This window comes from Salvelinus sp. IW2-2015, linkage group LG18 (genome assembly GCF_002910315.2).
Source record: "Salvelinus sp. IW2-2015 linkage group LG18, ASM291031v2, whole genome shotgun sequence".
Taxonomy (NCBI): domain Eukaryota; kingdom Metazoa; phylum Chordata; class Actinopteri; order Salmoniformes; family Salmonidae; genus Salvelinus; species Salvelinus sp. IW2-2015.
In genome coordinates, this window is record NC_036858.1 from 7,130,227 (window position 1) to 7,142,728 (window position 12,502).

At 44.0% G+C, this 12,502-nt stretch overlaps 1 protein-coding gene across 1 annotated transcript; it reads left to right on the top strand.

Moving 5' to 3' along the window:
* The first annotated feature begins 137 nt into the window (after nucleotides 1–137).
* Nucleotides 138–12,045, top strand: LOC111978704 (ubiquitin domain-containing protein 1). The gene is made up of 4 exons (XM_024008918.2): nucleotides 138–220; nucleotides 792–933; nucleotides 8,372–8,599; nucleotides 8,854–12,045. The coding sequence occupies exons 2-4, from the start codon at nucleotides 846–848 to the stop codon at nucleotides 9,234–9,236; spliced, it is 699 nt and encodes a 232-aa protein (XP_023864686.1). The 5' UTR covers nucleotides 138–220; nucleotides 792–845; the 3' UTR covers nucleotides 9,237–12,045.
* Nucleotides 12,046–12,502: the final 457 nt, after the last annotated feature.

The following is a 12,502-nucleotide window of genomic DNA, read 5'->3' on the forward strand; positions in this document are numbered from 1 at the left end:
ATTGACCGTTCATCTGCAAAAAATATATATAAAGTTAGTTTTGGCATGGTTGAGGACTTTCATTTGTTCAAGGGATGCTCCCCACCCCTGAAGGAAATCGTGACGTGCCATAATCTGACACCCCTTGCCTTGAGCACGCGCAGGCGTAAAAAGTTACTGTTGCTACCCGCACCAGGAAGAGAAGGGGGATTTAAAAACCTGGCTGAGAAAAATGAGAAAGGTTTGAAATTGACCACGGTGTTAAACGGAGAATCATATCAACAATAATTTTGGTTTAAAATCCAAGCTATCTGTTTAGAATACTTACGTGGTCGTGAGTACGTGAAAGGTTATTTACTAATGTTAACTAGCTAAATTAGCTAGGGCTGTCTCGCGCAACGACGGGTGGCAGTGTGCGAGTTATCAAGCCAGCGATCTAATGTGAGCTTGCTAACAAGTTGCTTAGCAAATCGTTGTCCACGAAACTAGCTAGTTGCCACGCTGACTTGTCTAAGTAGAATGTATAGAGGGCAGTCTAGATATAATGCAATCAATTATTGTTGACACTTATCCCGTTTAGCTTGCTAGCGAGTCTGCACGTGACTACTCATTTTGGAATGTTGGATCGCATCAAACAATAATAAAGCAGAAGTATCTAGCTAGCTCTTCCGCGCTTACAATTTAGTTGTGCGACCAGTGTTCACATTCCATCTAACGTTAATTTGTGGATTCTGCTATCAAGAAAAGCACCTTGACCTAGCGAGTTAATTTTGTACAGCGGTTCTAGCTATATCTAATTGTTTTGGAACTAGGTAGCGGTTGGCTAATAATGGGGCCCCGACATAGTTAGCCAACTGATAATAATCATGGGAGGATGTGTTGGGAGAGAACGTGAGGACACACAGGGCCACGGATCATCCAGAAGCAGTGGAAGGGCACACCGAAAACGTGGAAGTAAGTAACGGTAACTTTGTTGTCTGAGTGCATCGAATAGAAACATAGTTCAACACATTACGTGGTAAATGTTTACCATGTAGTACCATATCTACCCATTTCATTACTACAACATATTAACCCCCAGAGAAATATGGATTTCGTCCTTAAGGTTCTCACTCTTAACACGGGTACCCAATCTGGACTATGCCCAAATAACTGTAGGATAAATTTGAAATTTCCCTTCCCCCGTCTTGCAGGACACAAGCAGGACACAAGTAGTAACAGGAGTTACTTCCTGTTACCTCTCTACCAGTACAGAAAAATGTATGCACTCACTACTGTAAGTCGCTCTGGATAAAAGCATCTGCTAAATTACTAAAATGTACCAACCGATGGCTGTATAAATAGCTACCAACACAACTAGGCTAAACCTAATTTGATCAGGGAAAACACCATTGGTTGACTGTCAATAATACATCATAGTAGTTGAGTTGACTCTTCACCAACAATGTTATCTTGATTTTTCATGTGCAAGTCCATTACCTTGCTAAGATTATTTTCTGCATTAGAAAAATAGTGGCAGACTGCCATGTTTAACCTGTTATAGTTTGTTTGCGTTTTAAGTGACTGATGGAATGTAGATTGCTGCTAAAGCACTTTGCATAAAGACTGACGCTACAGGCTCCAAATAGCTTAGGTCTAATGAAACACAAATTGGAAACTTCCTAGGGACACGGAAAGCAGTAAGATCCCTCTGCCACATAGGACCTATCAACACCTCGGCCTAATTTAGAAAATGCAATCTTACACTGGACTGTGGGACTGTCATAACACAGTTTCTAAACCCAGAGGCGCAACATAGCAAGACTTCCGGGAAAGCTTGCGAAACAGACCATCCCGGGGCTAGGGGTTTGAGAAGTCAATAAGTGAAGTGAAGACCCGATGATGCATTTCTACGCATGAGCTTTGCTAGCCAACATCACCTTAAAGTGTGATCGGGATTTCTATTGGAGAAGCAGTTTGTCTTTCTTCATACTGTACGGTCTTTAGTCACAATGTGCCATTAGACTTTCTTGGTGTATTATACAACAGGGCTCCCGAGTGGCGCAGCGGTCTAAGGCACTGCATCTCAATGCTAGAGGCGTCACTACAAACACCCTGGTTCGCATCCAGGCTGTATCACAACCGGCTGTGATTGGGAGTCCCATAGGGCGGCGCACAATTGGCCCAGCGTCGTCCGGGTTTGGCAGGTGTAGACCGTCATTGTAAATAAGAATTTGTTCTACCTAGTTAAATAAAAACATAAAAAAATCGAAAGACCTCGTCTATAAAGTTCTGAAGAACCAACAATGATTTGTAGAGGCTTCAGGACAGTGTTTCCCAAACACATTTTGGTTTTTGCCCTAGCACTACACAGCTGATTGAAATGGTGATCAGCTGATTATCTGAATCAGCTGTGTAGTGCTAGGGCAAAAACCAAAATGTGCAGCCCGAGTTTGTGAAACGCTGCCTTAGGAACAGTGAGTGTTTGATGCAGGTAGACTAGAGGCACTCCCAGGCCGGTAATAAGAACAAGTCGTGTCATGTGCCCTACAGCAGTGGTTCTCAAACCTCTCCTCTGGGACCTCCAGCCATTCCATGTATTTGATCTATTCCAGAGCTAGCACACCTGATTCAACTTGTCAACTAAGTATCAAGCCCTTGACTGTGTGAGTCAGTGAGCGAGTTCAGGCCTACAACAAAATTGTGAAACGTCTGGGGGTCCCTGAGGAGAGGTTTGCGAACCACTGCCCTACGGCAACTGTTCCACCAGGGCTGCGTGCACCAGGCCGGCATGCAGTGTGCCATGTGAAAACATGGAGATGTCTGACGTTTCTCAGTGTCATGTCTCCCATTAGGACTATAAATAAGTACCAGGGTGCTAAGTTAAGAATGACTTGCTGCCTTTGTTTTATTTAAAAAAAAWATATATATATTTCACCTTTATTTAACCAGGTAGGCTAGTTGAGAACAAGTTCTCATTTACAACTGCGACCTGGCCAAGATAAAGCAAAGCAGTGTGACACACACACAACAACACAGTTTCACATGGAATAAACAATAAACAAGCCAATAACACAATAAACAAGTCAATGACACAGTAGGGAAAAAAGAAAGTCTATATACAGTGTGTGCAAAAGGCATGAGGTAGGCAATAAATAGGCCATAGGGGCGAATAAGATACGGGTGTGCCTAAGAGCAGAAAAGTAAATAAAAACAGTATGGGGATGAGGTAGGTAGATTGGGTGGGCTATTTACAGCTGGACTATTTACAGCTGCAGCGATCGGTTAGCTGATGTTTAAAGTTGGTGAGGGAAATAAAAGTCTCCAACTTCAGCAATTTTTGCAATTCGTTCCAGTCACTGGCAGCAGAGAACTGGAAGGAAATGTGGCCAAATGAGGTGTTGGCTTTGGGGATGATCAGTGAGATATGTGGGTGGAAGTATTGTTTTATTCCTTGGTGTAGAACTTCATTTGGGTGTAAGCATTTGTTTAATTATAACCGTGGCCAAGTCATGTTGTAGCTACATGTAAAATAAAGGAAACACCAACATAGTGTCTTAATAGGGCGTTAGGCTGCAAAAACAGCTTGAATATGCCTTGGCATAGATTCTACGTGTCCTGAACCTATATTGGAGTGATGCATCACTATTCTTATAAAAATAATTATGAATACGTACTTTATTCAACTTATATATTCTTCCACGAGAAATTCCATAATTTGGTGTTTTGTTGATGGTGGAAAAAACTGTCTCAGGCACCGATCCAGAATCTCCCAGAAGTGTTCAATTGGGTTGAGATCTGATGATAGACACACACACACCCTTTAAACCCCCCTATGCTCATTTGAGACCCTTCTTTCAAAGTCACTGAGATCTCTTCTAGCCATGGTATCCAAAATAATGGCCAACTGGGAATTTTTATACATGACCCTACGCATAATGGGATGTTAATTGCTTAATTAACTCAGGATCCACACCTGTGGAAGCACCTGCTTTCAATAGAGTACCGAAGTATCCGTCATAATACCCATAAAACCTAGCAGTCAAACAAGGAAATTGTTCCAATCATTTTCCCACCTTTCATTTTTGCCGTAGGGGAATTTAGAAATACTTAAAATAAGGGCTGTGTTTCATGTAGGCTTACGCTGGTGTGATGTTTAGATAACCATGTAAATCTCTCTTGGACAAAGTGATATATATATATATATTGATACAAGTCCCCTTATCCCTCACGCCAGGGTAAGCCTACACGAAACACAGCCCTTATTTTAAATGTTTCTAATATTCCCTATGGGGAAAATGAAGGGTGGAAAAACGATTGGAACCATTTCCCTGTTTGACTGCTAGGTTTTATGGGTATTATGACACCTCCACTGTGGAGCTCTATATCCACATCAAAGTTGTCTAGCAACTGGGGCTAAGCCTAGTTGATAGCAGTTTTCAAACTGCTTTTTGGATGTTCCGTGGAGGTTTGGCAGGCGAGGCCAAGTTTTATCTTTAGCCGCAGAATGTCGAGGAGGACTGTGTTTTGAAAAAGGCGATAAGATTGTCAATTACAGGGGTGACTATGTGTTCACAGTGAATTTGTGCTTGATCCAAGCCTAGTTTTGACTTTCATAGAATTCATTCCTACATGGCTGTACTGTCTGTGAAAGGGATACTTCCTAGTCTTGCGGATATGCTTTTAACTTGCAATGTTGGTTCAGGGCTGAAATTGGCCTACTTCAACATTGACATTGTAGGGGTGAAAGCAGGCTGTAGGCCTCTAGGAACAGATCTGCCCTATATTTAGTGTTATCGGGGGAGTGAGGCGCTATGATGTAAGATTGTAACCTATTATTTTGAACCCAAGCCCCAAGATTATACTTTTTAACAGCCACATACAGCCCACCGCTACATCACAAGTGTATCTTCGTGTCCTGAAACAGTACATAACGTGATCTGCAATGCAGTCCTGTCTGTAAAATGCAATTTACCAGCACCCCAGTGTGGCATTATCTGTCCCTTCGTAACCTCAACAAGCCCCACGTGAGGAGCACGCCCTGCTATTGCGTCATGTCTCTGGAATGCTTCTCTAATGCTGCGGCAACATGGATTCATGATGGGTGGAGATGCTCCTTGGCCTAGTGCTGCAATATCTGCACACCTGGAAATAGGCCTGCACGTTTCCAAACTATTTGCTAATCTGATGTTGAAACGTTAGCTGGTAATCAAGACGACACATTAGACCTATTCACTTTTTTCAAGAGGCCTAGTCTAGGCTATATGATTGACTGGAAAGTCTACAAGTCCTTTTTCCCAAGACAGCATGTATGTTGAGTTGAACGTACAGTATATGATGTCCCTTACCACTGCGTTTCCCAAACTCGGTCCTGGGTGCACATTTAGTTTTTTGCCCCTAGGACTACACAGCCGATTCAAGTAACCAACTCATCATCAAGCTTGGATTATTTGAATCAGCTAGGGACAGAACCAAAACAGGCCCCAGGACCGAGTTTGGGATACCCTGCCTTACGACATCACATAGTGTTGCACACACAGTTGTGTCCTAGTCCTGTATGCTGCCTGATCCAACAACTCTCATAGACTAGTCCATTACTCTGCTTGAGTGCTAGTATGAAGATTATTACACTCTACTCCCTGTATATCCTACACTGTCCTACCGTTTACTCCTCGTAAACTACCTGCACTCTAARTAATTTGTTTGGTGGAAAGGTGACCTTTTTTCGATACTTGGCAACTGCCCTTGGTTAGCCTAGTTGTCAATGAAGACCAGAGATGCCGCTGATCATGTTAGGACAACAATCGGCGCCTCAGCAGACTCTTCTTTGACCATTCAAACACTCGTTTGTGAGCTAACTGGGCCCGTTTAGTACCACGTGACAGACCGAGCCGAAGTCGCACTCTGGTGCCAACTATAAAACTCAGCTGCTCAGTTTGACACCAAGTCCTCATTGGAGGCCGGGACCTACCTCTCCATACCATTCTGAGAGCTGCTTGTCAGCCGTCTGCCTGCGTCCTATTAAGCTCCCTCTCTCCTTTAGGTTATGTGGTTGAGACAGGAGGTGTTTTAGAGGCGCTGTATGGTGGTCAGCCTGGCCTGGTGCTGAAGGAACACTTTACCACATGCTGAAAAGTGTTTTCCTGGCTTCCCCGATAGGTGTGCAGTGCTAATCCAATGCTAAGCATGGATTATCTTTCAGATGTACATGGCGTAATACTGTCTGCAAATTCTAATTCTAAACCCTGATTGAGGGTATAGAGAGCTGTGTGTGTGTGGGGGGGGGGGGGGGGATTCTCCAGACGGGCAGGCCCAAACACTCCAGAAATGTCTTGTTAACTGTTGCATCCGTGCTAGTGAAACGTTTGGAGATGGGAACACCCATCACATGCTGTGTGTACCCAGTGCAACCGAGATTGCCACACACTCACTCTACGCTATCCTGGACCGTGTATGGTGCGGGAGGGGGAATTTTATTGTCCAAACAACCCACCCCCAGCTCTTGGGAATGCCTCCTTTGCTCTGTCATGCAAACGAGCAGAGCCTAGATTGGTCTTGTTTATGTTGTGTGGCTCACCTGGCTGCCTTGAATCTGGCAGAGAGGGAAGGACTTTGGTCATGATGATGAGGAAGAGGGTTTATTATAGCTGGGTGTACTAGTCCTCATGGAATACCTAACGCTGCAAAGGCCTGCTGTGGCATTGCCAGAGCAACGTGTAACGTCTATTAGTTTCTTAAGTATCTCTCTAGGGCAGTTTTTTTTACAGAGCTCTAGTCTTCTGTGTCTGGTACAACTTGCTTATATGGTATTATGATGACCTTATTGAACGTAGATGATAGACTGTACTATTATAATGAGATTCCAGGCATTGACAGACGCCACGACATTGTTGCTCTAGTTTCGTCCATGGTAATGACTGTGTCATGATGATGCCCCCCACATTGTCTAAGCCCCCCTCTAATATTCTTTAATGGGTGTTGTTCACTCTGCGTCGCAAATCAATGGCTGCTGGTAAGTCTCATTATGTAATAGGCTATCTAGTCTATTGTACTTGGAAATGAATATCTGAGTAATTTAGCAGATGCTCTCATACAGAGCGAGGTGAGACCACAACATAGAGTATAGAGTACATTTAGGGGTGGGAGGGGCAAGAGACCAGAGGTGGTGGAATGGAGTGCTCTGGTTTGGGTGTAGGGTTTGAGCATAGCTTGAAAGTAAGGAGGGTCAGTTCCCCTTGCTTCACTGTGGGCAAGCACCAGAGTCTTGAAGATGATGCGAGCATCGACTGGAAGCCAGAGTGTGCGGAGGAGCGGGGTGACATGGGAGGACTTGGGAAGGGTGGACAGCAGACGGGCTGCTGCGTTCTGGGTAAGTTGCAGGGGTTTTATGGCACAAGCAGGGAGCCCAGCCAACAGAGTTGCAGTAGTCCAGACTCCAGATGGGAGAGGACAAGTGCTTGGATTAGGACCTGAGCCGCTTCCTGTGTGAGGAAAAGTCATACTCTATGGATGTCGTAGAGTATGAACCTGCAGGTGCAAGTCACTGCTTAGATGTTTGCAGAGAACGACAGCATGTTATCCAGGGTCAGGCCATAGTTCTTTCCACTCTGGGAGGGGGAGCACCGTGGAGTTGTCAACCACAATGGAGAGGTCTTGGATCGGGCAGGCCTTCCCCGGGAGGAAGAGCAACTCCGTTTTGTTGAGCTTGAGGTAGTGGGCCGACATCCAAGCTGAGATACCTGCCAGGCACGCAGAGATGCTTGTCACCGCCTGGGTGTCAGAAGGGAGGGAAGAGGAGTAGTTGAGTTTCATCCGCATAGCAATAATAGGAGAGACCATGTGAGGATATGACAGAGCCCAGTGACTTGGAATAGAAATGGCTTTGTGGCCAACAGATAGTTGGAGGAAGGCAAAGAACCTGGATTGCAGCCTTGACAGAAGTGATGATGTGGGAGGTACTCCCATTGCCCTATCATGTCTCCCGAAAACTGTCAAAAGGCCAGATATATGCAGCAGACATTCCCTATCATGTGCTAGATTGTATATACCCAGATAATCCCCATGCCCAGATAAGGACCCAGAGTTAACATGTTTACCATGTGGATGCCCTTGCCTTGGACATGTCTACGTTCTAACTTTGGGAGGTGTTGAAAACAATTATGTGTACCTTAACTATATTTTGTAACAAATAGGCTAGAATGGGTATCTGGTACTTTGACATTAGCCCTTGCTGTAACCATATGTGTTTTTAGAGAGATGTAACCCAGTATATATTGCTGAGCATGTGACTAAAACTGTACCCGTTTCAATGCACTAAACAATGATGTGTAGCGATATTCTGGTACGTAGTCTGTAGGTTGATATTACAAAAGCCTTCTAATAATGTGACTTTTTGTTGTGTCCCTCCCTGCAGGTCGCAATGAGCCCCTGAAGAAGGACAAGCCCAAGTGGAAGAGTGACTATCCCATGACGGAGGGCCAGCTCCGCAGTAAGAGGGATGAGTTCTGGGACACCGCCCCGGCCTTCGAGGGCCGAAAGGAGATCTGGGACGCTCTGAAGGCAGCCACCGTCGCCCTGGAGTGCAACGACCACGAGCTGGCCCAGGCCATAGTGGACGGAGCCAGCATCACACTGCCTCACGGTGAGGCACACACACACGCAAGATATGGGGAAGCTATGATAACCACATTTGGAATCTGAATAGACTTGAACTGTCAGTACATTTGGAACAATGGTAATATTACACCATGATGTTTTTGCACAACTATTGACCTGTTTATGAAATCTGATTCATGTTTCTCTGATTCATGCCTGAGTCAAGACCACTTCCTGAGCAGTTGTGAAATAACACACATTTAGCAACAGAACATGTTTTTGCCTCTGTCTGTGTTCCAGGCTCCCTGACAGAGTGTTATGATGAGCTGGGTAGCCGCTACCAGCTGCCCGTCTACTGCCTGGCCCCGCCGGTCAATCTGATCTCCGAGCGCAGCGACGAGGACCCCGGCGACAGCCCCGAGCCCACAGCCGCCCCCAAGAAGGAGTTCCAGCTCAAGGTGCGCCTCTCCACGGGCAAGGACCTGCGCCTCAGCGCCAGCATGGCCGATTCCATCGGGCAGCTGAAAAAGCAGCTTCAGGCCCAGGAGGACATCGACACGGCCCACCAGCGCTGGTTCTTCTCAGGCAAGCTGCTCACGGACAAGACCCGCCTGCAGGACACTAAGATCCAGAAGGACTTTGTCATCCAGGTCATCGTCAACCCGCAGGCCCCCATTAACTAGGTCCCAGATGAAAGGATCGACGGAGGAGCCCTGGATAATGGTTTTACCGCTGATCTGTAAAACAGAGGTGATTTGGGGAATTACGGTTAATAGATGAACAACAGAAGGGAGAGACTCTGAAGTGCTGCTTTTCAATGTTTCATTGTTTACCATTAAAGAGTGTGGTTCTTTTCAGTGTGTCACTTCTCTATAGGACGGTTGGTCGATCGATCCAGACGTTTCAGACCAGACCACTCACCCGAAGGGGTGTTTTCTGTCACTCACCACACTAACTTTGAAGTAAATTATAGCAGAATTGCCCCCCCAGATGTGAGACATTGCAGGCGTGCACCGTACGGCACGTGCAAGGGGTCTGCGTCTGCACTAACCAAGTGCCAATTGAAATCGCAGATTATTTTACATAGTTTGTAAAGCACATCTTTTTCTGTCCCTGGTCTCTACTCTGTACCCTGTAATGGATACTTCCCATGATCCTCCCTCAAGTGATATACAAAACTTTTTCTCTCATTGTTTTCTTTCTTTTTTTGAGTTAATCTCAAACAAAGCTTTTTTGCACAGTTGATTTGTACTTGCGTGGAAGTTTGTGTGCCTTCAAGGAAGAAAACTAAACAGAATCCTGCTTTTTTTACTGCTAAAGCCTTCTGTCTCTAGATTCAGGAATAATCGTTTCATAGATCTATACAAATCCTAAATATACTGCTGCATTTCTCGATCAGCTGTCTCTATATCAGTTATTGCATTTCAAATGTACCACTGGCGTTTCCATGGATGTTAGCCCTGTGTTGTCCCTAATGGTTGTATGCGCCCCCCCACGCTCCTATTGTCAATGTACCATAAAGTGACAATGATTAGAGAGCCTAGCCCTTGTATGCTGTGCCACATTACAATCCTGAGGTGAAGTGGGAAGCTCAAGCTACAGTGAAGAGGATAGGAGAACGTCTCTCTGTTTTAGTATATAGTCATGGAAGAGGAACAGTGGTTTTCTGGCTGTCTTGGGTGGCACCTCGCTGCACATGAGGTGCTCCTTTACCCTTCACGTCAGTCCTTTGATTTTCCATCTCTCTAAGCGCTTGTGCCGCTTTCTTTTATGGCCTCATCAAAAGAACATAAACAAGATACTCAGTGGTGGATGGTTAAGCTGGAGGTGGGAAGACTTGTTACCAGGCTATTGTCATCATAGTTATGCTATCATTTAAAGGGATATTTTGGTAATGAGGCAATTTATCTACTTCCCCAGTGTCGGATGAACACGTGGATACTATTTTTATGCCTTTGTGTTTTAGAATGAAGAAAGTTAAAGGTAGTTTCACAAGCCAATGCTAACTAGTGTTAGCGCACTGACTGGAAGTCTATGGGTATCTGCTAGCATGCTATGCCCTTTAAGGTTTTTAGGTTTGTTGTCTGTATAGGCATTTGAACTTTTATCCAACTTTAGCTCAAACAGTTGATCAATGACTGTGCTGGGAATATATTTGTTATTAACCTTTATGCAAACTTGAGTATTTCTCTCAACTTACAATGTATGTGCAATACAAAATAGACCTCGTACCTTTTGATTCTCCCCTTATTTCATATATACAGTAGCATTAGCTATGACTATGTAAAGGTTCTCAGAAACACAACATAGGAGCCTGCTATGTTCAGATTGCTTTGTTGTACAATCAGCCTTTGACCTTGTTCAGAGTTTCATATTGCTTTCATCTCTGTTTTGAAACGTTGTCCCATCTATAAAAGTGTTCAAATGGCCACTTCTTTCTTTTAATGGGATGTCATCACTATAACAATCATGTACCTTGCGTGAATTGGCTTGGCCCTTGTCCCCCCCCCCCCCCCCMCTYYGTGTGAAGGTTAGCACAGCCATTTGGGCTCAGAAAAATACCTAACTTTGTAATAGAGCCTCTTTTTACAGTCTCCCACCTCTTCTGTCTAAAACAGTAGAGACCCATGTTCTGTTAGCTGTGTTGCTACATCTTGTCTCAATCCCTCCTTGCAGAATGTGGCTCAAATGTTTGCTTCATCTAGGTTCATTTAGTGCTATGAGAGGTAACGAGATACGTCGGTCTAACATCAATGTACAATCCCTACACCGGACAGCACAAAAATAGAAACCTCAATGTAATCTGTGAGGGAGCTGCACGATGTTGCCAGTAAAGACAAATCTGATGCCACAGAGCAATGACATCACACAAGGGCCGTGGTTCGATYCAGGCCAGGGGAGCAGGGGAGAGAGAGCGACTTCTCTGCTCTTCCTTCAGTTTTCTGAGGCCTGTGAACCTCCCATCACAATAGTTGGGAGAGATTTCAACAATTGTCTAGGAAAGATCCCTTATGCAGGCAATTAATCAGACACGCTTTCTGTTTTAGTAAGAATTTACAAGTATGTTTTGTATGCATGATACGTGTTTGATCATATGGGGGTCAGATCAGGAGTTTCATTTGTATGTTTCTGTAATGTCCTAAGTCATATATTAGTCATGGTACACAGGTGGACTCAGTCATGCAGTAGACTAAAGCTGGTAATATGGCCATGGATATTTATTTTAGTTATTTTCTGGGTTACTTTAGGAAACCATGTACACTGCTTTATGTTCCTCTTGGACCTCAGATACCAATAAGCCATTGCATTTTAATCAAGCATTTTCACCAGGGTGGATCAAGAGGCCTTGCTCAAAGCAGAAACATGCAAATTGTGTTTTTGTTGATGTCCACAAGGATGTATAAAGATATGTATATTTAGTCATTTGGAAAAAAATATAAGTGATTATTATATATGAGATTTCTGATAATTAAAAATGCTTACAACAACTCATTTTACAAGTGACGTGTACATTTATAAGCTGATTTCATTTTCAACCTTGTTTTTAGCTGTAACATAATTACAATTATTGTTAAAGGAAATCTCTTCATTTTATCCTGTAGCCAAATCTGTATGTGGCCTTGGACCAGAATATCCTTACTAGCCTCTGTAAATGAATAACAACCAAAGTGAATCTTTATTAGTTTAAATGTTTGTGTTCTCTTGTCCCTTTGGTGATCCGTTTTTAAAGTTCAATACTTATTGAATGAACTTCCCTGGACTCGCCCCACACAATGCAAGTTCAGGTAATTGATTTAGGTCATACTGCCATCTTGTGGATATACAGTATAATTTAGTGTATTGATTATTGACTCTGTGAAATTCTCTTGTGGCGCACTAAAGAAACATGATCACTTCCTTTCTTCTATAGAAATAAGATAAAGGAAGAGGGGGTGAGCGAAAAGCACAT